The 23,626-nt window shown below is 41.7% G+C and overlaps 1 protein-coding gene and 1 non-coding gene across 10 annotated transcripts in view; both read right to left on the bottom strand.

Moving 5' to 3' along the window:
- Positions 1 to 23,626, bottom strand: part of srrm1 (serine/arginine repetitive matrix 1) — an 83,745-nt gene that overhangs the window by 12,525 nt on the left and 47,594 nt on the right. For 4 of the 9 annotated variants that reach the window (XM_078237915.1, XM_078237918.1, XM_078237916.1 and 1 more), the window contains 5 exons: positions 21,533 to 21,628; positions 18,360 to 18,749; positions 17,806 to 18,004; positions 16,545 to 16,745; positions 13,286 to 14,644 (listed from right to left, as the gene is read on the bottom strand). In XM_078237915.1, coding sequence (XP_078094041.1) covers positions 14,543 to 14,644; positions 16,545 to 16,745; positions 17,806 to 18,004; positions 18,360 to 18,749; positions 21,533 to 21,628 — 988 coding nt within the window. In that variant the 3' untranslated portion in view covers positions 13,286 to 14,542. Of the gene's footprint in view, positions 1 to 13,285; positions 15,920 to 16,544; positions 16,746 to 17,805; positions 18,005 to 18,359; positions 18,750 to 21,532; positions 21,629 to 23,626 lie in introns of those variants that run through there. The other 5 variants (XM_078237920.1, XM_078237924.1, XM_078237921.1 and 2 more) reach the window with 2 other exon arrangements.
- Positions 5,192 to 5,390, bottom strand: LOC144509593 (U2 spliceosomal RNA). The gene has a single exon (XR_013500508.1). It is a non-coding gene; the product is annotated as a U2 spliceosomal RNA (small nuclear RNA).

Here is a 23,626-nt window from a genome sequence, read left to right as displayed (position 1 = left end):
ACGGAAGAAAACCAGAGAATAAAGTTTCATGCACAATTTTCCCCCGAATATTTGATATATTGCATCGTTGCCGTAATGTCTTTCAAAGAACCAAGATCTACCAGCTGTTAGCAATCACTGTTTGTTGAAAAATGAACAACTCTTAATTGTCAAAGGCAGCAGACTGGCTTAACTAGTATCAGCCGTCACCAGGTATTTTAAGGGACACAAAACAATTGTAAACTTTGAGGGGTGTCACTGCTGCCTCACAGCGCCAGGGACCCGTGTTCGATTCCCAGCTTGGGTCACTGTCTGTGCAGAGTCTGCATGTTCTCCCCATGTCTGCGTGGGTATCCTCCAGATGCTCCGGTTTCCTCCCACAGTCCGAAAGCCGTGCTGGTTAAGTGCACTGGCCGTGCTGAATTCTCCCTCAGTGTACCCGAAGGGGCGCCAGAGTTTGGCAACTAGGGGATTTCCACAGTAACTTCATTGCAGTGTTAATGTAAGCCTACTTATGACTAATAAATAAAATTTAACATTAGCAGTGCATTCTTAAAGTGGTCTTCTCCACGTGACCCAATTCGGCTAGTTTAACCAGTGTTTATCCTAACCCCAGGAGTGCTAAATAACTAAGTCTGAATCTCTAATGATTGTTTAAATGTTCTCATTGAGCTGCTGTTTGTTTGATCAGTCAGCTGAATATGTTTTTATGTGGGATATTTTGGCCATTAATTATTTAGCAAGCAAACAGCAGATTACAAGCTAGAAGTGAATTAAGAGCTGGAGTTCTGGAAATAATAAGCACCGTTTCAGGAACACTATAGAAAACACAGTGATCGACACAAATCATGGTTACTTACAGCTCCTGCAATTAAGCATTTGCATCAAGGTTAAGAGGAGATGACAGAGGTTTTTAAATTTATTAAGGGTATGTAAGAAAAAGCTGTCTCTTCTGCTTGCAGGGGGGTGGGGGGTAGGTGGGGTGAGGGGTGGTCACTGATGAGTGGTCATCGATTTCAAATTGTCGTGAAGTGAATGGGTAGGAAAATGATCTTATTGTATAAGTGTTGCTGGAGCATGGAATCTTTCATCACAAGGAGCAGCTCAAGCAAAGACTAAACCGAAAACCACAGGCAAAGGAAGATATTGGGTAACAGGGAGAACGGTCGGATCCATTTTAGCCACAAAGATGGAAAATGCTGGAAAATCTCAGCAGGTCTGACAGCATCTGTGGAGAGAGAATAGAGCCAACGTTTTGAGTCAGGATGACCCTTTGTCAGAGGGAACATTTCAGCAGAGCACCTTTACTTATACCAACCCTCACCGGCACAGTGGAGGTGGGTATTTCAGAAGGGTCATCCAGACTCAAAATGTCGGCTCTATTCTGTCTCCACCGACGCGGTCAGACCGGCTGAGATTTTCCAGCATTTTCTGTTTTTGTTTCAGATTCCAGCATCCACAGCATTTTGCCTTTGCCTTGATCCATTTTAGGTTCTCTGGCAAAGTAGTCAGCACCAGAAGAGGGGCCAAACGACCCCTCGCTTTTGCTGGAAACTTCTATGCTCCTAAACGGCTAAGATTCACGTTCACCGTAATCAGCACAACATGCATTCACTTTAATATATTTCACTTGGGGAAATGTTTTTACCAAATTGCTTTGAAAAGTCACGTTCACAGTGACTGGATTACGCTGCCGTCCCCTCGTGCCATTTGATGTGTGGGCAATAATCCTCTTCCTAGCCTGTGTGAGGCACATTAAATACCCATCTCAACTGCGCCGGTGAGATTTATACTCCCTATAAATAAAAGGTGCTCTGCTGAAATGTTCCCTCTGACAGGTTTAGATAAGGTAGACAAAGAAACGATCTTCTCGTTAGCCGAAGGTACAAGGGCAAGAGGACACAGGTTTTTAGGCACGAGATCCGGAGGTGGGGGTGGGGTGAGAATTTTAATGCAGTGGTGGTAATGGCCTGGAGCTTGCTGGCCAATGAGAGTGGTGCAATTAGGGGCAATGATTTCAAATTGGGTGGGCACTCAAGGGAAACAAGCTTGTGGTGCTTTGGGGATTGAGCAGGAGAATGACAGTGGACTGAATTGCTCAACGGTGGGCTGGTATAAACTAGATGGGCTGAGTGGTCTTCTTTTGGCCAATATGCCTCTATAGTTCATAGAATCCTTACAATGCCGAAGGAAGCCATTCGACCCATCAAGTCTGCACCGACCACAATCCCACCCAGGCCCTATTCCCAAGCCCCCACATTTACCCTGCTAATCCCCTGACACTAAGGGGGAATTTAGCATATCAACCTAATCCGCATATCTTTGGACTGTGGGAGGAAACCGAAGCACCCGGAGGAACCCACGCAGACATGGGGAGAATGTACAAACACCACACCGACAGTTACCCAAACCGGGAATCGAACCCGGGTCCCTGGCGCTGCGCATGGCCACACAACCCAAAACATCCAACACAGGCAATGCACAAGTTGGTCCCTTTAAATTTATAAGTTACACAGGCGGGTAGCTATGTAAAAATATTTAAAGTGCCCACTCACTACAAAAAATAAACTAAATTAAAGGGAACATTTCTCTGGTATCTATCAAAATGTGACTTTTCAGCACAGAACTACAAATACCCTTCTTGTCATACTAAGCACAAGTATTCACATCAGTTGTGGTACTCTAAGTTTTGAAGGAAGTTAAGATTACCAATGAGTGTGTAGTATAAACTAATCACACAAGTTTAGTTAGTGGCGTGAGGTGTTTATGATGGATGACATTAAGTATGCATCATGACATCTCAATGTCACGACAAAAGATGTGTTTTGTGCAATTTTGTGTCTGCAGTTGTTTCAGACCTATACCGACTTTCCCCCTTAGACACTCTCTATGAAAATGTCTTCAGTTCTCTTCTCAAATGGGCCCCTCTATACCCCACAGGATCCGTGTCTCCTCTGATGAGCAACCTAGGGATGTTTGTGCGTTCAAAGCTCTATATAGTGCAATCGTAGCATTACCGACACAGCACTATATCTTGCATAGCAATCTAACTTGAATCATTAGGCAGGTGAAAAAGCTAGGCTGTATTCAATGTGTCCGAAAAGTTAAAGAGAAGTAAATTTGACATGTGACAGAAAGCATGTTAACCATAATACTCTTGTGTTGTACTGCCCTCCAATGGTAAAATAGTGAAGTGCATGCAGCTATCCAGCAGTGAATGTGAAGCTGGATATGTTTTAGATAATTGCACAAATTTTATTTAAACTCTTACCGTTAGGTGATGGTTAAATGGACCTTATCAGACAAAAATGACAATGCTAATCAAAATGTGTAACGCAGTTTGTTACATGGCCCACAGTATCCAAAAAGTACCTTTAGTATTAGAGTGGGGGGGGCGGGGGGATTTTGCACTCCCGGGCGAATCCCCAAATGGGTGTAACAGCAGAGGGATTTCCTGTTACAAATCATTTGTTTCCACCCCACCCCCTTAAACTGTCCAATCACATTGAGGTGAGGGCATCGAGGTGAATCGTGACAGGTCCCTCACAACAAGCAGGATCTCCTGGAGGGGCGCAGGGGAGTACAGCCCCCAGGGGAAAGAGGGGCAAGCCCAGGCAGTACCCCGAGCAGGGTCCAGGTAGTGACACGAGGGTGTTAGAGGGGATGTGTTGTGTGGGTGGGTGTTTAGTGAGGGTGAGTCTGTGTCTGTGGAGGGGGCTCCCTGTTGGTATGGGCTGGGGGGGGTAAGGCGATTTCTATCTGTATTTCGTCCTTGGGGCTGGCAGCTTCCACCCCGCTTTGCCCGCCCGCTGTGCCACTGAGAAAATCCCACCCCATAGGTTAGTGCTCAAGTGCAGCACAAAATGGAGATATTAAAGTTATTGACTTTCTAAACTTAAGTCACAATTATTGGAAGGGGCAGAGAGGAAACCAGTCGCTTCCCCCGAGGGACAGAGAGAAACTGATTAAATGTACATCGAGCCAGTCTCACTCACAAATATAGTAACTGATGCAATAACTACTGAGTTGGGAACAGGTGTGTGGCAACTTGCCTCATGGTTGAGACGCGGTTCATGATTTTTACATGTCTGTGGGTGGGGAAGTAAATTCTCTAAAATCATCAATTTAGCGTGATTGATTGAATTAATAAATATCACGGGGAAGAGGGATTAGCCGGGTAAATATGTGGGGATAGGGCCTGGGTGCGACTGTGGTCAGTGCAGACTCGATGGGCCGAATGGCCTCCTTCTGCATTGTCAAGATTCTATGGAAGGAAATAACTGCTTACACAAGTATTCTTCTGGTCACCAGCACAAACTATTCTGACCTTTTTGAGACAGTAAAGGACTGGCTAAATTTGAACCTGCATTCAGGAGGCTCAATAACCTTAGAATAAATACTCCTTTGTTTGGCTCCAAGCCTTGGGCAGCACGGTGGCACAGTGGTCAGCATTGCTGTCTCACAGCACCAGGGACCTAGGTTCAATTCCGGCCTCGGGTCACCGTCTGTGTGGAGTTTGCACGTTCTCCCCATATCTGCGTAGGTTTCCTCCGGGTGCTCCAGTTTCCTCACACAGTCCAAAGATGTGTGCGTTAGGTTGATTGGCCAGGGTAAATTGATCCTAATGTCAGGGGGATTAGCAGAGTAAATGAGGGCTATGGGAATAGGGCCTGGGTGGGATTGTGGTCGGTACAGACTTGATGAGCCAAATGGCCTCCTTCTGTACTGTTGGGATTCTATTCTATGGATAACTGGCAATTGAATCACAACTGTTGTCATCGGCAAGTTTCATTTTATCTTGATCAGCAAACTAGACAGGATGTTGAATCTCGAAACGGGTTAGAACAGCAGCAAACTAAGGTGCCATATTCGTGGCATCAAATATAACTTCCGAATTTTGATGTGCAGTTTTTATTTAGACTTTATAGCACAAATGGGGTGAACTGTTTTCTCTGAAACGGTGATAAATGGAAGATTGAAATGAATCAAGTACATGTTCTTGTACTGAAAGAATATTCATATAATTACCACTGCAAACCACACATTGCCATCAAACTGAAGATAAAAAGATAGAAAATGGGAGCCAGGAACGGCCCTTTCTTTTGTATTTTTATTCCAATTCAATCAAATCAAGTCCAATTCAGAGTCTCAACAAGTTGAAACATTCCCGATCCAAGCTGACAAGACAGGGCTCTCACCTCCTGTCTTGGGCTTGATCTACATGATCCAAGCTGATTGGAGTAGGCATAGCTCCTCCTCCAAGGCTTGATCTCATTTGCATCTTAGCCAAAAGGCCAAGATGCCGTTTCTAAAAATTGCTTCAAATGAAGCTAAAATGTAACCTAATGACTTCAACCAAGCACAGCATGTTGATACTACACTTGATCTTAGCCAAAAGGCCGAGAAGCGATTGAGCCTGCTCCGCCATTTATTATATCATGGCTGATCATTCAACTCAGCAACCTGTTCACCACTTTCCCCCCATATCCTTTAATCCCTTTAGCCCCAAGAGCTATATCTTACTCCTTGAAAACATACCATGTTTTGGTCTCAACTGCTTTCTATGGTAGCAAATTCCACACACTTCCCACTGTGTGAAGAAATTTCTCCTCATCTCAGTCCTAAATAGTCTATCCTGTATCCTCAGACTCTGAACCCTGGATCTGGACTTTCCCACCATCCTTCCTGCAACGACCCGGTCTAGTGCTGTTAGAATTTTATAGGCTTCTATGAGATCCTCCTCATTCTTCTGAACTCCAGCGAATAAAATCGTAACCAACTCAATCTCTCCTCACACCTCAGTCTCGCCAGCCCAGGAATCAGTCAGGTAAACCTTTGTTGCAGTCCCTCCAGAGCAAGAACATCCTTCATCAGATAAGGAGACCAAAACTGCACTTAACATTCCAGCTCTTCAGTGACAAAGTTAGCATTAAAGAGCTGTAATGGAAAAAGGGAAGAGCAGAAATGCCCTCATAGTTCTGAGTCTGCAAAGCACTTGCCCGCCTTGCAGCGAATATCGTGCACTTTGCTGATCATGAGGTTGAGAAATAAGAGGGACTGCAGCAAAGGGATTCGGCATCTAAAATATAGGTGGAGGCTACACTGGAATGCTTCGACCAGAAAGGGGACTCTGTAAGATTCAAGATCTCAAAGGACACAGAGAAGGTCAACATAATTAAGTTTCAGCACTACAAATTCTACAACAGAGCACACCCTCAAACCGAGATGGAAGGTGAAGAGCCAATTTAGTTTCAAACCGAGGTTGCGAATGAATAAAGCAGACAAGGAGACAGGAAGAGGACGGTATCAGCAGTGGACAAATACCTTATTTGAAAATCATAGATTCATAGAATCCCTACAGTAGAGGAGGCGGCCATTTGGCCCCTCAAGTCTGCACTGACAACAATCCCACTCAGGCACCACCCCCACAATCCCATGCATTTAACTCTTCACCCCCTTGACATTAAGGGGCAATTTAGCATGGGCAACGCACCTAACCAGCACATCTTTGGACTGTGGCAGGAAACTGAAGGAAACCCACGCAGACACAGGGAGAACATGCAGACTCTGCACAGACAGTGATCCAAGCCGGGAATTGAACCTGGGTCCCTGGTGCGAGGCAGCAGTGCTAACCACTGTACCACCTGTGAATGAATACAAAAATTTTATCAGAGTCCGTGAGACAAATCTTGGACTCAATTTCCTCGACATTCAGTGCCTAGGTTGACCACAATGGTATTTTCCAGTCCTGCGTGTTCCTCCATAAAACAAAAGCTAGTGGATGAGATTTGATAATGATTATTGAACTGTGGGGTTCAATTTTTTTTTTTAAAAAGGAGTTCTTAAAATGTATTACAGGTTTGGGGCAATAAAGAAGTGTATTTTCCCATCAAGATGTCTAATTTTGGTTGCACCGTAACATGATATTGACCAAAAGCTACAATGCATCCTGACTCAAAGGAAATACAAGTAACCTGCACAGGGCAGCACGATGGCACAGTGGCTAGCACTGCTACCTCACAGCTCCAGGGACCAGAGTTCAATTCCTGGCTTGGGTCACTGTCTGTGTGGAGTGTGCACGTTCTCACCATGTCTGCGTGGGTTTCCTCTGGGTGCTCTGTTTTCCTCCCACAGTCCAAAGATGTGCAGTTCAGGTGCATTGGCTATGTTAAATTGACCCTTAGTGTCCTGGGATGTGTAGAGGGATTAGCAGGGTAAATATGTGGGGTTGAGGATAGGACCTAGGTGGGATTGTTGTCGGTGCAGACTCAATGGGCCGAATGGGCTCCTTCTGCACTCTTGGGATTCTATGAAAATGAGTGCACACAGCACTGGATTAAAACAGCTAATTGCCAAGCACATAAAGCACAGAAACTTGTAAAGCAATAGTTTACTTTCTCATCTGCTCACTTTCCCAATCACAATATGAGATTATCTACCTTTAGCTTGACCTCCCAGTCTTTTTGACTATTGGCTAGGCATTAAGTTCATCATCTAACAAGGAAAAGCAGAGGGGTGAAAGTCATTTAAATAAAATTTCCTCCAGAAACATCAATGTTCCTCCACTGTATGACAGTCGTGGCCTCAAGCCACTCAATATTTCTCAGAGACAATTGACAAGAAAGGAATACATAGACAAAATTAAGCAAAATAGGCAGCAATTAACTACACTCAGTTTCTAATCTGGGGCTCTTGCTCAATACAGAACCAGATACAGGAGGCCCAGCGACATCAAGTGAGAATATTGATGTTCTGTCTGCTATGATCCTGATGCTTTTAACTACATATGCTGGATAGTCTGGTGCTGAATACGTATTTCTGTAAAACATGAGACTGGTTGTGAATGCCAAGTGAAGGAAAGATTTTGAATATGGGTGTCAGCATCTGCTACCACTGCTTTCATAGGATGGGAAAAACTTCCGAGTGTTTGGGTTGGCTACCCATTCAACGATCTCCTGAGATACTGAGTGGAGAAATGGAGTACTTCCTGCACCAAATCTTAGTGAGCAGTTTGTGGTGCGTGGCACAATAGGATCGGCAATAAATGCTGATCCAGCCAGCAACGTCCACATCCCATGAATGAATACCAAAGAAATCCCACTCAAGTTGTCACTCATCTCCTTATTGGCAGCTGCTCCAGCTTCCATGTTCTACACTGATATGTATGAACGATGTTCACTGTCTTGGAGGGACTGCGTGAAACTATTGGTTCAATAAGCTGCATGAGTACCACAATTTCTGTACAGTTGACACCAGCTACCCAAATATTTTGCTGTTTCCCAGAATGGCTGGAGTGATCTGAAATGCTTTCAGGGTGGACTTTTGAAATCTCTGTGAATGGGGAAGATCGGTGTGATGGTTTTTCCAGTCCACTCCATGGAGTATGATGGTGTTAGAGTGAGTCAACGTGGAATAGCAGCAGGAGCCACTCAGTTCGTGACGCTTTACGCATCCGAGACAGTCCTCACAGCAGTGCTTAGCTGCACATCCACAAGCTTAAGTGGCATGAGGAAGAGGGGTACTCTTGAAGATTATTTTGCAGTGCTGAGTATTCTAGTTGTGCTTCCCCATTACATTCAGGCTCATCCTGACGTCAACATAATTGAGGTTATGGACAAAGCGACAATTTGATACCTATGACTTCTGTAACAGGATGTTGCCTGGTATGGAAGGGCTTAGTTATGAGGAGAGATTGGGTAAACTGGGGTTGTTCTCACTGGAAAGACGGAGGATGAGGGGTGACCTAATAGACGTGTATAAAATTATGAAAGGCATAGATAGGGTGAATGGTGGGAAGCTTTTTCCCAGATCGGTGGTGACGTTCACGAGGGGTCATAGGTTCAAGGTGAGGGGGGGGCGGGGGGGGGGTTTAACACGGATATCAAAAGGATGTATTTTACACAGAGGGTGGTGGGGGCCTGGAATGTGCTGCCGGGCAAGGTGGTGGAGGCGGACACACTGGGAACGTTTAAGACTTATCTAGATAGCCACATGAACGGAGTGGGAATGGAGGGATACAAAAGAATGGTCTAGTTTGGACCAGGGAGCGGCTTGGGCTTGGAGGGCCGATGGGCCTGTTCCTGTGCTGTATTGTTCTTTGTTCTAACACTAGCCAACACAACTCTTGAAACAAATGGCTGAACAGACCATCACAACTGTGGGGCAACAGGGATTTTAACTCCATTTGCCCAGTACAAAATGGGCAGTGGCCTAAAGTTCACTCAATAGAGATTGTGGAATGTGCTCACCTCTATTTTACCAGGATAATAATGAGAACTTCCTTTCTTGATCAATGCACCCAGCCCAACAAGAAAGGAAGCAACGGTGGATCTAGTTCCGTAGATTCACACTGGGGCAGATGATACAAATTTCAGTGGCGCATTTGGGCAACAATAATCACATCCCTGGGTTTAGAATAGTTATGGAAAAGTTTGTGTGAAAATGCTTAATTGGAGGAGGGCTAATTTCTGAATTGTGGGGAGACATGGATTGAAATCGAAAATTGGTAGGGAAAATAGGAACTGAACAATGCAAGGCTTTGAAATGTGAAGATTTGGATACAGAGCAGACAAATTCTGAGGAAGCTGGACCTCCCTGGATAACTAAAGGGGAGATTAAAATGGAATTGGGAAAGGAGGCTTATGGCAAGTAAAATGTTCATAACAGTAGAAAAACCAAGCTGAATACATAACGTACAGGGGAGTTCTTTAAAAAACATAATGAAGGGTACAGAGAGCATGAGAATACATTAGTGGCTAACACGAAAAGAATCCAAGTCTTTAATAAACATTGAAAGAGAAGTCAAAGGAAGGACTGAATTGAATAGGGATCAAAAAAAGGATGTAATCGGATTGTGGAGTCAGAAAACATGGGAGTACTTTTCATCTGCCTCCAGTAGAGGATGATTCCAATGTCACAGTAAAAGTGATAGGGGAGAAATTGGATGTCTTAATTTTTAATGCAAGGCAGACAGCACTCGTGTCACCCAGTTCAGAAGGGATGCATCCTGGATTACTGAGGGAAGTTAGGGTAGAAACACGGAAGCTCTTACCACGATCCTCCAAACCTTACATATAGGGTGTCAAGAGGACTGGAGGATGCAAATATCAGACCCATTAAAACACCTATTACAGACCAGTTAGCTTATCAGTGATAGGAAAACTTTGAGACAATATAATCTGGGACCAAGTTAATTGTCAGTTGAAGGGTTAGCCAGACTTGAAACGTTGGCTCTATTCTCTCTCCACAGATGCTGAGACTTTCCAGCATTTTCTGTTTTAGTTTCATAATTTCAAGTCTGCAGTTGACACAGAACTCAAATGTGGTAAACATTGGCAAGGATAGCAAGACTTCAGGAGGACAAAGAATGTGAAATAATCAGACACATGGCAGACAAAAATGATCAGTGACGTGTAAAGTGATGCATTTTGCTAGGAAGAACAAGTAGCAAGGCTATAAGGAAACAGAAGGTTGTAGGAATAATTGGTTACCTTACATCAGTTAGCACAGGGAGGAGCAGCCCAGTGGCCTTATGTGCTGTATCATTGATTTTTATGTAGGAGATTAACAGTTTTTGAGCAAATACAGAGCAAGAGGGGTGGGAAAAAAAAGTGGTTTGTGATGGGATGGATTATGGGAGTATAGTGCAGGCCCTACACATGCATTTATTATAGAACAAGAACAAGATCAGCGCAATGACTTTAAGACAGTGTAATGGGAACAATGGACCAAAGGTGTAAGTAGAGTAGAATAGCAAGAGGGGAAGGAAGCATGACAAGTCTTGCGAGAAGGCCAACATAACGACAACTATGAATGGTGCGGACTTTGAGGAGTCCAACATAATTTTCACATTACTCTATTTCAGGGAATCGATCATCTAAATCTTAACAGTTAACCATGGCTCCATAGTTGCACACTTCAAGGGTGGCACAGTGGTTAGCACTGCTGTCTCTCAGCGCCAGGGACCTGGGTTCAATTCCAGCCTTGGGTCACTGTCTGTGCAGAGTTTGCATTCTCCCTCCCCGTGTTTGCATGGGTTTCCTCTGGGTGCTCCAGTTTCCTTCCACAGTCCAAAAATGTGCAGGTTAGGTGGATTGGCCAAGGCAAATCGCCCCTTAGTGTCAGAGGGTTTAGCACGGTGAATGTGAGGTTAGAGCATTTGGACCTGGGTGGGGTTATTGTCGGTGCAGGCTCGATGGGCTGAATAGCCTCCTTCTGCACTGTAGGGATTCTATGACTCTAACTTTCCTCTACTGTTGATACATTTCAAGTTTTGCTCCAAAAACCTGAGCACGTAATCTAGGCTGATGCTTCAGTGTAGTACTCGACAACAACTGTGTTGCCAAAGGTGTTGTTTGTTAGATGTCAAACTAGGATGTCGTGCCTGTCTGCTCAAGTGGCTATTTTTAAAAATCTCAACAGTAGCAAGGGATTGTGGCAACCACTTCTCCCTCGACCAACAGTGATAAATCAGGATTGTCTGATTATTTATCTTTGTGGGACATCAGTGCACAAATTAGCTGGACAACAAGCAATGAGACATCAGAAGTATTTTGCTGGCTGTGAAGTGCTTGGGAATACCCTGAAGATATAATAAATGTGATGTAAATACAAGTTTGTGCTTTCTTACCTGGAGTGCTTGTGTATTATGTGGCTGAAAAATGAGTTTGCATGAGATTGTGTTTAACTGATCCACTCCACGTACCTTCTAGGGTCACAAGTTGCCTTGCAAATTTGGCAATTAAAGATGCACGTTATGCAGAGGAGAAAGACTTAACACTAACTTTGTGAAATAGCTAGGCAGAATAGGTGTATGATAAAACTGAAATCTAAAAGTTGATTTATTAGTGTCACAAGTAGACTTACATTAACACTGCAAAGAGGTTACTGTGAAAATCCCATAGTTGCCACACTCCAGCGCCTGTTCGGGCACACTGAGGGTGAATTTAGCATGGCCAATGCACCTAAACAGCGCGTCTTTCAGACCGTGGGAGGAAACTGGAGCACCCAGAGGAAACCCACGCAGACACGGGCAGAACGTGCAGACTCTGCACAGACAGGGAGCCAAGCCGGGAATTGAACCTAGGTTTCTGGCACTGAGAGACAGCAGTGCTAACCACTGTGCTGCCCGCATCTCTTGGTAATCAGGCAGTACTGAGGAGGCATACAGAAATCAGACTGCATGAACATCAAACTAATTTATAAGCATCATGCAACAAAATAATTGAACATGAGGAACCACAAACAAGCAACTGATCACAGGCAATTTCAACGTTTTCCTTCTGTGGAAGTGCTGCCTTACTCTCAAACATCAGTGTCTTGGAATGATCTCTCAGTTATTGCAAAAACAAAATAAGAACAGGGACCCACAATATCATCGTCACACTTGTATGAGGATATTATGTTTAATTTGCTGCATTAGCTGAACATCCATATCTATCCTCATTAATAAAAGTAGCATATTCCCTTCACTTTGTCCGTCACCAGTGGTCTATAACAAATTTATATACTGCCTTCAATGTAGTCAACTGCCTATTTCAAAGTGCCATTCTGGTTCATTTATCCTAGGGAGTACATGTTTTTAATATTTTCCCCCTTTCAGGTGACCATAACAAATTTCTGATGCCCTGAACTCATTTACTTAGTCAGAGGAAACAAATTCTGTACTCGGATTGAAAGTAAGCTCTAGTTCCTCAACAAATTGCAGCAACATCACAAAACCAAATGCCCCTCAATAGGATACATGGATTTAATCCCCCCCCCAAAAAAAATGATATATGTATTAGTCACATCCTGATCTTAAATTAAGTTTCCAATATCACCTGTTTTAGAACATTGCACCATGAACTATTGAAAAATTACCCTGATTAGAGAATAAGTATTATTGATTTGATATAATTATATTCTCTCCTGCAGCAAGTGGGATTTCTTCTGGTGCCTCGGTTCTGCATGACTTTGTACTATAAAGATCTATGCCCAAAGCCCTTTGGTACATAAGTAGCACCAAAATACAAAACCAGTGCCGGTAACTGATTTTAACAACGTATCATTGCACTTCAAATTTCTGCGCCATTTCAGTCTTTAATTGAAAAAGGCACATGCTAACGTATTTTTCAAACTTATATAAAAATGTTTATATTGTTCTTTAAATAAAGATTACTGCTTTTTTGTTTTCATTTTCTTTGCTGTAACTAATTTTGGCCGGAACAATATTTATAGTTTACCAAAGATGTAGGCAGACGCCCTATTAGTACAAACTGCAACTACTTCCTGTGGGGGTGAAAAAAAGAGCCCAAAGGGAAGAAAATTGAATTTAGAAATTTAATTTCCATTTATTACCTCAGCTTTTTACAGCTTTATAATTCAACGTTTATAAAAAAAACCCTTTTAAGTCAAAAGATGACAAATTCAAAATATTCATTACAGATTTTGTTAAGCTCCCACAAAAGAACAGCATCTAAACAAGTTTTTACTCCCAGAACAACCGTAACAGTAGAAGACATTAACAGTTTGGGTGAAACCAGCCTGTTACACAAAGCAAAATACAATCCAAAGCTACTGTCAACCAGGGAATCTTAAAATCCTTCAGATCCTGGTAGTACCATCCTCTTCCTATAACATGTTTCGTTTTTAAAAAAAAGAGACTTCCAGTGTTCTAGATACAGCGCATTTTCACCTGAAGCTCTTTGTAAAGAATGTTGTGGACAATCAAACGGCTCAAATAAAACTCAAACTCTGCAGAAACTACACTACAGGTCATATCAGTGGATTAAACACAAAGGATTTGTACAGTTACATAAACGATGTCACAAAATACCATTACATAATGACAGCCAAGACAAGAACTGCAAACAGAAAGAAATTGGTACCAACACATTAAATGTTTCATCACAAACGGCATAAATTCAGTCAATTCAGTGCAAATCCAACGTAGCTTACGGCTGCATTTGAAAACTGATTTACTCCAAATTCACTTAACTTACTCCATATAAATCTGATTTTATCAAAATTAGTTTCCCCACAAAGGTTTTCTCACCCTCAAGCCGACAATTTCCAAAGGAGTCAGGACATTCTGGGTTTATGGACTACCCCAAGATCTCTATCAGTCTGTTCCATGACCAGCCGGCAGAAACCATGATGCAAGTTGACTGAGTTGATGGGAGAAAATGAAACACCCCTCTGCCACAGAGATGTATCTCAAGGCCAGACATGAATGGATGAATCTCACTCAATCGTGGTAGACGAGGTTAAGCAAACTACAACTTGGATTAAAACCAACCGTCAAACCATCAAGACCAATAGCTTTCCAAATATTATTGCATTTAAAATGAGATGCGTCGTGAAAATGAAAGCCATGTAAGAATTTTGTTTTAATTTGTAATAAAACATTATGATTTGCCTTTATGAAAAATCATTTCTGGTATAGCTAAGAGGCAGTGTTCATGAGTGGCATGGCAGCCATCTTAATATACTGGCATTACTATAGCAGCCAATCTTAAAATGTACAAAGCCCTTGTGCCTAATCCAATCAGCTCCTTCAGTTAGGTTTATTCAGTACTCTCCTTCATGATGGTGGTGAAGCTTGAGCCTTTCGCATTGACCGCAGAGCCTTTTCTCGGAGATGTTTTTCTAGATCATCTAGGTTTTCCTCTTCACTTTCTGACTCCTATAATAAATTGATCAGATGAAACTCATGTAGAACTATGTTACAATGTCATTTTTAACAGAAAAACTCCAGCACCAAGTGCTCAGCAATTTAATTGAAAAGAATCAAGGTGTCAAACATCCAATATTTGTATGTCAGGAGTCAAATTTACCTGAGCAGCACATTTTGTATTGCTCAAATTAATTTGACTATTTCTGCATTATAAAATTTGAACAGTATAGAATATGCTTTATTACAACCTAAATATTACAAAGCAACACTTTTAACTAAAGTACACCCTGCCTCCATGAAGAAGGTGCATTACAATGTACATCTGGCTTCCAAATTATTTTTGAACCTCACAACATACTGGTGGTACAAGCAATGATCTCTCAAAACTATACGGGCACGTGAACATGCAGCAACCTGCAGAGTAGAATGTGGACCACTCAAATGACACCTTCCCTTTCGTATTTACGATAATCTAAGTTGCCATTGTAGTTAGCACCGCAAAGGTCTCAATCTGTGCTGCTTTTCCCATCTGGCAAAACGTGTTTTGAAAGCCTGAACTAATCTATTCACCATACCATGATGGAACAGTTCTCTGTCAAACAATAGAGCCGAAAAATGAGCAAAACCAACACAACACTAGGCATTTCTAAAGTGTACTCTTTAAAATTGTAAATTATACATGCCATTGTAATTATGTTATAATCCCTGTTGATGTTACTACTGGACAGGAAGGTCCCAGAATAGAACCTTGGCTCGAAAGACCGTAACTTTTACTTTATTTTAGAAAATGTGGATGAAGAGAGTCACAGGACTTTGAATAACAAAAAGACATTTAATAAACACGGAAAAGTTTGTTCACAATACAATACACTCCTTCACCCCCATTTATCTCCACAAATGTACACACAGATTTAAAGGATAGCACAGGTTACAAAATATATCTTATGCTATAAGATTTTCAATAAACACACAGTCCTTGCAAATCAACCATCGGGCGCACCCCACTCTGCAACCAAGTCGTTGATGTCACCAAATCGAACTTCTGTGGATTTGTCCTCAAATTCCCCCCAGATGATTGTCACACGAGTTTTTCCAAACTCCACTCTCAAAAAGACACGCTTTAGAATCTTCTTAAAAACAATGCTTTCCCTCAGCTGTTTTCAGCAAGGATCCACCTCCAGGTTTTACAACTCTCCTTTCAGTATTCCTTTGTCTTGAATAGGAACGGGCTTTCAACCTTTCAGACAGTCTCTCAGGGATTCAGTCACCAATAGAATTCAAAGACTGGAAATAAGGACAGCAAACCTTACGATTGCTTCAGATCTCTGGCTTTTCTCAAGCCAACTTCATCAGCTCTGCTCTTCCTAGTTCTATCTAACTTCAATGAACAGAGTACAATGCTTAGTTTCCAGTTTTGGTTTCCTTTATACCTAGTTTTTGGAACTAGCTTTCTTGCCTATTACTCAATCACATAGCTTTCCTGCTTCGAGCAGGGCTGAGAGAGCTACCTTCTCTCTCACTGCTAAACTCCAGCTAAAACTAAACTCAAAGCCTTTCTACCCTAAAGTTGCTAAGTTTAGCAACCCTGGTTGCTAAGCAACAGTTTGTTCTTTCTCACAGCTCGTTTACTTTGCACGCGGAAACTCTCAAGCACAACACAGACAGTTTGAACTGAAACCAAAAACCCCCATGCACGCAAGCACCTTTGTTTAACATGAATCTAACTAGAGTTTTACCCTTACACAAACACAAAATTAAACTCACTTAAATCTATACCTTCTTTCTAATATCCAACAATACAAACAGATTACTTACAACTACTTCTACTTCCTGACAATTACTACAAGGAAACACCCAATTTTACTTCTACTGATTTCTAGTTTTAACTATTCTCGAGACACTGACTTACCTTTATGGGTTCTGAAGCTTCGGGCTGGGGTGACTTTGCTGGAGCTTCAACTGGCTCTACTGGTGGTTCTTCAACTACTGCTGCTGCAGCTGCAGCCTTTTCTTTCTTATGCTTCTTGTGTTTCTTGTGTTTTTTGTCCTTCTTGTGTTTCTTATCTTTCTTCTTTTTCTTCTTCTTTCCTCCAGTTTCCTGGTCAGAGATCTTAAAGATACAAGGCAGTATTACCTTAAAGCACTCAAAAGCAGGAAATAAGTTTTTTTTAAAAACTAAAAATCTTCACTTACAAAATTTAAAATTTATTTTAAATAGCTGGTAACAGAGCTACAAGAGTGGATGTACAGTTTAAATATTCCAAGGCAGTGTCTGAATGACATATTATAGAATACTATCTTCCCCCCTATCTTGGTACCCTGTATGGAGACAAGCAGAAGTAAAGCAGGTGTGTAACATCAAATGTCAGAAGTGCTGCTGACAAATTGAAGCACCTACATACCAACATGGACTGATAATGAGGGCTCATAACCATAATTCTTCTTGATTATTAATCTTGCGCCTAATACTATGAAATGGGAATGAAATTCAAACTACTTCTGGGCCCCACCAAGGCAATATTGGGTGAATCCTGGCAGCTGACTGCACAGCCACAGATAAGGAGTGGCAAGGAGAAACTAAAAACGGCAGAGCGAAAAAGTCAATGTGGAAGTTATCTGCAGGAAAAAAACCTCGTACAGCATTATATCAAATGAACAATGCTCAGCCCACTAGCTCTTGCAATCAATCAAATCTGGCAGCTGCTACTGTGTTTAAAAAAGATTTCCCTATCATTTAAATTCCTAATCCAAAAAATTTTGTTGAATGAATTTTATAATTTTACAAATCAAGTTCTGTAGAATTTGAATGAAGTCCAAGTTACATAAATTAATCCACCCAATTTTAATTGGAGCGTCTTGGATCTTTCACAACTCAACTCAGTTTTACAAGACTGAACAATGCATTAGCTCGAGAAATGTCTCATCACTTAAGAATGCAGCAAAATCGAAACTGGTTCATTAATGGGAATCAATTTTCCCATTGTTAGGTCTCTGTACAAAAGTTACACAAGTGTAAGCAAGGATTGTTGTAGGTAGGTATGAAGGGCCACTCGACACTGCAAAATAAGTTTTCATTGTGGGGGGGTTATTTACTTTGTTGGACTTGATCTTTAGAGAATCTATTTTAAAATGTTAAATGGAGGAGTACTGAAATGTAATAGCACAATTACCTTGACAGGAGACGGACTAATTGAAGCACTCTTTGCCTTCTTGTTTTGTGGCAGCGGAGGAACAGGTGTTGGTGACCTGCTGACAGATCGTGACCTGGAGACTGAAGCAACTGGCCTTTTCTTGGGAAGAGGTTCTGGCGATCTAGATATGGATCTGGAAGATGTAGCTCTTCTCACGGCTTGTGGGCTTGGTGAGATCCTAAGAGATTTACAAATTAGTGTTTCCAAAATGAATGGTCTTGTGAATTAGTACCAGAATCCATAAAAGTTATTTTCCGCAACAACTGGATTGAAGTTACCAAGTATTCTCGAGCAGGTTTCAAACTGAACCCAAAAAAGCTGGAGTTAACTACATGCTATAGCTGCAACAATTTTTAGAATGTGATAGTAGGTTAGAGACAGAAAAGCTTGAAAATCCATAAAATAAATTCATGTGGTAAGACAGAAAACATTTGCTTTAAAATTTTAGTCAACAACCAAAATTAGAAAGACAGCACAACAGTGCTAGATTACTCTTAGATGGTAATCCTGATATTAAGCATTAATGCCCTTACTTTTTAGGTTTCTTGGGTTCCGGGGTCCGTGAAACCCGTCGGATTGGCCTGTTACTGGGGGATGGAGACATATGACGCCGTTGTGGTGGTGGAGGCGACACTGACACTCTTCGTGCTGGTGGTGGACTAATGGACCCACGCATCATCCTCGGTCGTGGGGATGGTGAGTGGCGTTTGTGTACTGGTGGTGAGCGAACATCTCGGTTAGAACGACTAGGTGGAGATCCTCTCCTACGTCTGGAAGAGGGAGAAGGGGAACTACGGCGCTTTGGTGCTGGTGATGGGGATCCCCTCCTCCTTGGTGGTGGTGATGGAGTATACCTCCTCTGAATTGGAGGAGAATAACGCCTAGGTGAGGCTGAACGTCTTCGTGGTGGCGGAGATGGAGATCTAAAAAGACAACACAATGAGAAAAATCAAATTAATAATTGTCCATGTACTAATGATCGAAACAGATAAATTCAAATGTGTGTGGAGAGTTTATAGTTCTAATCAATCTTGACTTTTTTCTGATGAACCTTTCCTGTTATGTGCAAACCTAATTATTACATTTTGTTCCTTTCAACCAACTATATAGAGAAACAGGATTCCTCAACCATAAAGGGAGATAAAATTTCAAGATGGGCTATTAATAATAATAGTAATTATCGGACTCAAAAGCTCAAGCACCAGAGGCATACTTAAGGAGTACACATGGACTAGAAAACTTCCAGCTTTGGTCTCCAGTCGGTAGGGCCATGATAAGTGGTCTCAAACTACGTTAGCCAAGACAATTCAGGTCCTTTCGGATTACAGTGATCCTGATGCAAAGAATTCACATATACATTGGATGTAAATGGGCTGATATTTGGCTGTGACCCCTTCCAAAGCTGAACAATGTCCAATCCAAGCGGTATTTGCACATGGAGAGTTTCTGAGCAACACCGTGGAAAGCCACTGGTGACTACATGTGTCACTGCCCTTGGAAGGTGAACAAAGAAAAGTACAGCACAGGAACAGGTCTTTCAGCTCTCCAAACCTGTGCCGATCATGATGCCCTAACTAAACTTAAAAAAACCTTCTGCCCTTACTCAGTTTGTATCCCTTGATTCCCTCCCTATTCATGTACCGATCCATTTGCCTCTTAAATATTGCGAATGTGCCTGCTTCCACCACTATCTCTGGCAGCGCGTTCTAGGTACCCACCATTCTCTGCATGAAAAACCTCTCCCGCACATCTCCCTTAAACTTTTCCCTCTCACCTTGAATCTGTGCCCCCTTCTAATTGACACTTCCATCCTTGGAAAAAGCCTTTGACTATCCACCCTGTCTTTGCCTATCATAATTTTGTAGACCTCAATCAGGTCTCCCCTCAGCCTCCGTCTTTCCAGTGAAAACAACCCTAGTTTATTCTATAGTGCTATAATTCAAAGTGTTTCATGAAGTCCACCTGGATCATAAGTTTTGCACTTTGAATTTGGCTAGGCTAAGCATGATGTTTCACTTCAGGTATGATTCAAATGACCCACTAGGAGCTTTTATCAAACAGGTTTATGTAAGAATATAGTTAACATGTATAGAACGAAAGTTAGCAATAACTTTTATCAGTTATAAACAAAAGCAAAACAACTGCGATAATGTATAACCCATAACTACTAAACACCTTTCCAACAAAGCAAATCCCATGACCAAAACCTTCACTTAACACAGCAAAGACTAATGTTCACGTGATACTGGAACTGAGTCCTTTGGTTGGAGAATTGACACCCTGACTTCTCAGCCTTGTAACTTCTAGCACCCTCTGGATACACCCAGAACAGTTTGAGTCAGAACAGCTTCCTAGAACATCAGAAAGACTCTTTCTTTGGTCAAGTCACCAACAGCAGATTTTCTACTCCAGGAAGGCGAGAAGCAGAATTTCCAAAACCAGGAAGAGAAACACTTCTTTTCAGCTTGATGTCCCTTCTAAAACTAAAAATGCAGCCAACCAAACAGAAAATGAAACCTTAAATTCACAAGGAAGGAAACAAAACTGCCCAGAACACATGACCTGCCAACCAGTCTTCCTCCTAACAATGCAGGGTCATAAAAGATCCCAGAGTAAAAAATAAACAAACCCCACTTAAACCACTGAACTAGCAATAAAAGGACTTCTACAGACAGCCCGACAACAATGAGAGCTGAGGCTGAGTGCGCTGCAGAGAACCTGATTTTTAAAAAATCTAAGATACACGAATGTCACAATAGGAAAAATGGCAAAAAATGTACACGAGGAATAGAAGAATTTCAACTGGATGAAGGTACGACTGAAACATAGTCCACACAAGCAACAATGGGTTACCTCCAGAATAAAACCACAATGTTAAAATCTGCTTGTTGGAGTGTAAAAACATTGCAACCATTTCTAGATGATTAAACTTAAATATTTACAAGTCTATTACCATTCACGAATAGATACCAACAACATGGAATTATTTAATACACTAAAGCATTCCTGGATTGGAAAGGGTGGGAAAAGAAACTAAGCAGAGCAGTACGTTTCAGATAATCTAATACAGCAAAACCCAACTGCCAAGATGATATAGCTTCCAGAATATCACTGTGAATCTTCAGTCCGAAGCCAATGTGAAAATTAAAACGCAGTAATTACAGCAAAAACTCAATTTATAAAGAATATTACAGGCAAGAATGCTACACCACAGAATCACAAGAGTACCATTTATTTTTGTGCTATTTGATTTCTATCTTGCCATTATAAGCTACAACATAGCTCATTTGAAAGGGAAACAGGTACTGAAACTGCAGACAAAAAACTTCTTACATCATGTAAAGTTAAAATAATTTAGGGGGCATTTCTGGAGAAGTGACATCAATGTTGAAACTGAGTAACTGCACCTGGATCAGTTTCATTTTGTAATTTTGCCAAACTACCCATCATGCCACAATATATTCAATTTCCATCTGCTCTTTTTCAAAAAACAAGCAAAATTCATACTCTCATGTATATTTTGGAATAACAGATAAAATAATCTGTGCCCACGGTTTTAATGAATCCACAAACTTGGTAATAAGGAATCCAAAGTGAATTTTATCACCACATTTATCACCTTGGGGCTCCCAAAGAAATGAGCAAGTTACTGGTTTCCCTCTAAATAGGACAACATTTGACAACTGGATGGTAAACATTTACTAACCTGCGTCTCAACGGAGAAGGTGATCTGCGCCTTCGAGGAGGAGGAGGAGATGGGGTTCGCCGGCGCCTTGGTGGTGGTGATGGGCTTCTCCTTCTCCTGTTTACCATACATCAGCATGTGAGCATACATTCAAGGTGTCAGCACAAAATAAATGTTCAATTATAGATCTCACACCGCTCCCATTAACTCCCAGCCTCAAGAGGTAAAAATGCAAAGCAAATAAGCATGGCCCTGATAACTACTCTCGGAATACATTCTGACCCAGACTGCCTTTTTAAAAGACATCTGCTTTCTGTCTCAGTATCGAACAATTTTCTGTGCACCTCCACAGTTGTAAAGTGAAATCAGGGTTACAGAACAATTTTCCAAAGCTCATTTAAAATGTAGGTGTCAAAATTAAACAGAATTTGTTCCTGTTTTAAGGTGTGTGAGAGAGAAAAAATAAAACGACGATTTAGGCAGAATTGTAATGGTATTCCCAATGCACTGCTCTTTAAAATTAGATGCATCAACAGCCACATTAGGGGAAATTTATTGCACGAGACCGGGTCATTTGGGCTATTCTGGAGTTTATGCTTCACACAAGCCTTCTGCCACACAACTTTGTTTAACCCTAACTGTACCAATACCCCTCCAAATTTTATGTCTAAACCATAGATTTCTGCTTATGCCAACTCAAATCCCTGGTCTGATGTCAGCCAATTTGGGATGCTACAACCAGCCTCGGCGTACTTAAGGCAGCAAGAGTCTATTTTAAAACAGCTGTCTATTGATAATTGCTATAAAGCCACCTAATTTAAGAACAAGGTCAAGACTGAGCCAGGCCGTAATGCCCTGCAAAGCCCAACACATTGTCTAGGTTCATAGAGTTTGCAGAATAAAGTAACAGATCGCTACCATCACCCATGAATTACATCTCAAAACATCAAAGCTTATGGGAATAGAGAAATATGGAGCAAGGCATGTTTTTTTTAAACATACATAGGTTATATGCAATTATTAAACTGTGTAAATCCCTTGGAATGCAATTGTGCAAAAGTGTGAATTAAAACAATTAGGCTTCCTACTGCTTGGAGAACATTGAACAATGTTCAATAGCTTTCTCTAAACCAACGTTCAAAACTCCAGGTCATTTCAATGCAATTTTTAAAAACACCAATGTTTCAAAGTTGAAAAAGGCAGATATATTACAAATTGCATAGGAATCTCAGAAATAGGCTTTGAATTGAGTTTTGATTTTTTAAGTAATCAATTAAAATGATGTACTGGGGGATGACGCAAGGGGGATAGAATATAAAAGCAGAGATGTCTTGCTGCATCTGTACAGGGCATTGGTGAGGCCGCAGCTGGAATACTGTGTGCAGTATTGGTCCCCTTATTTGCAGAAGGATATATTGGCCTTGGAGGGAGTGCAGAGAAGGTTCACCAGGTTGATACCAGAGATGAGGGGTGTTGATTATGAGGAGAGGCTGAGCAGATTGGGTTTGTATTCGTTGGAATTTAGAAGGCTGAGGGGGGATCTTATAGAGACCTATAAGATAATGAAGGGGCTGGATAGGGTAGAGATGGAGAGATTCCACTTAGAAAGGAAACTAGAACTAGAGGACACAGCCTCAAAATAAAAGGGGGGGGGTCAGTTTAGGACAGAGTTGAGGAGAAACTTCTTCTCTGAGGGTGGTGAATCTCTGGAATTCTCTGCCCACTGAAGTGGTGGAGGCTACCTCGTTGAATATGTTTAAATCACGGACAGATGGATTCCTGATTGGTACGGGAATTAGGGGTTATAGGGATCAGGCGGGTAAATGGAACTGATCCACTTCAGATCAGCCATGATCTTATTGAATGGCGGGGCAGGCTCGAGGGGCTAGATGGCCTACTCCTGCTCCTATTTCTTATGTAATTTCTCAGCCAGCCATTAAATCTGAATATCCATAGATGTTTAAAACTTGATTAGAAACTGAGCAATAACCATAGCATATCATTGGCGACATTTATTTTACTCATTATGTTATGGGTCTTTCACACCAAATAAAACTGGCCATCACCACTATATCATCCCAGATACAGTGAAAACCACTTATGCTTTTTGTATCC

This window comes from Mustelus asterias, chromosome 21, assembly GCF_964213995.1.
Source record: "Mustelus asterias chromosome 21, sMusAst1.hap1.1, whole genome shotgun sequence".
In the NCBI taxonomy this organism is placed as follows: Eukaryota; Metazoa; Chordata; class Chondrichthyes; order Carcharhiniformes; family Triakidae; genus Mustelus; species Mustelus asterias.
The sequence above is the reverse complement of the archived record's forward strand: the minus strand, read 5'-3'. Positions and strand labels throughout refer to the sequence as shown.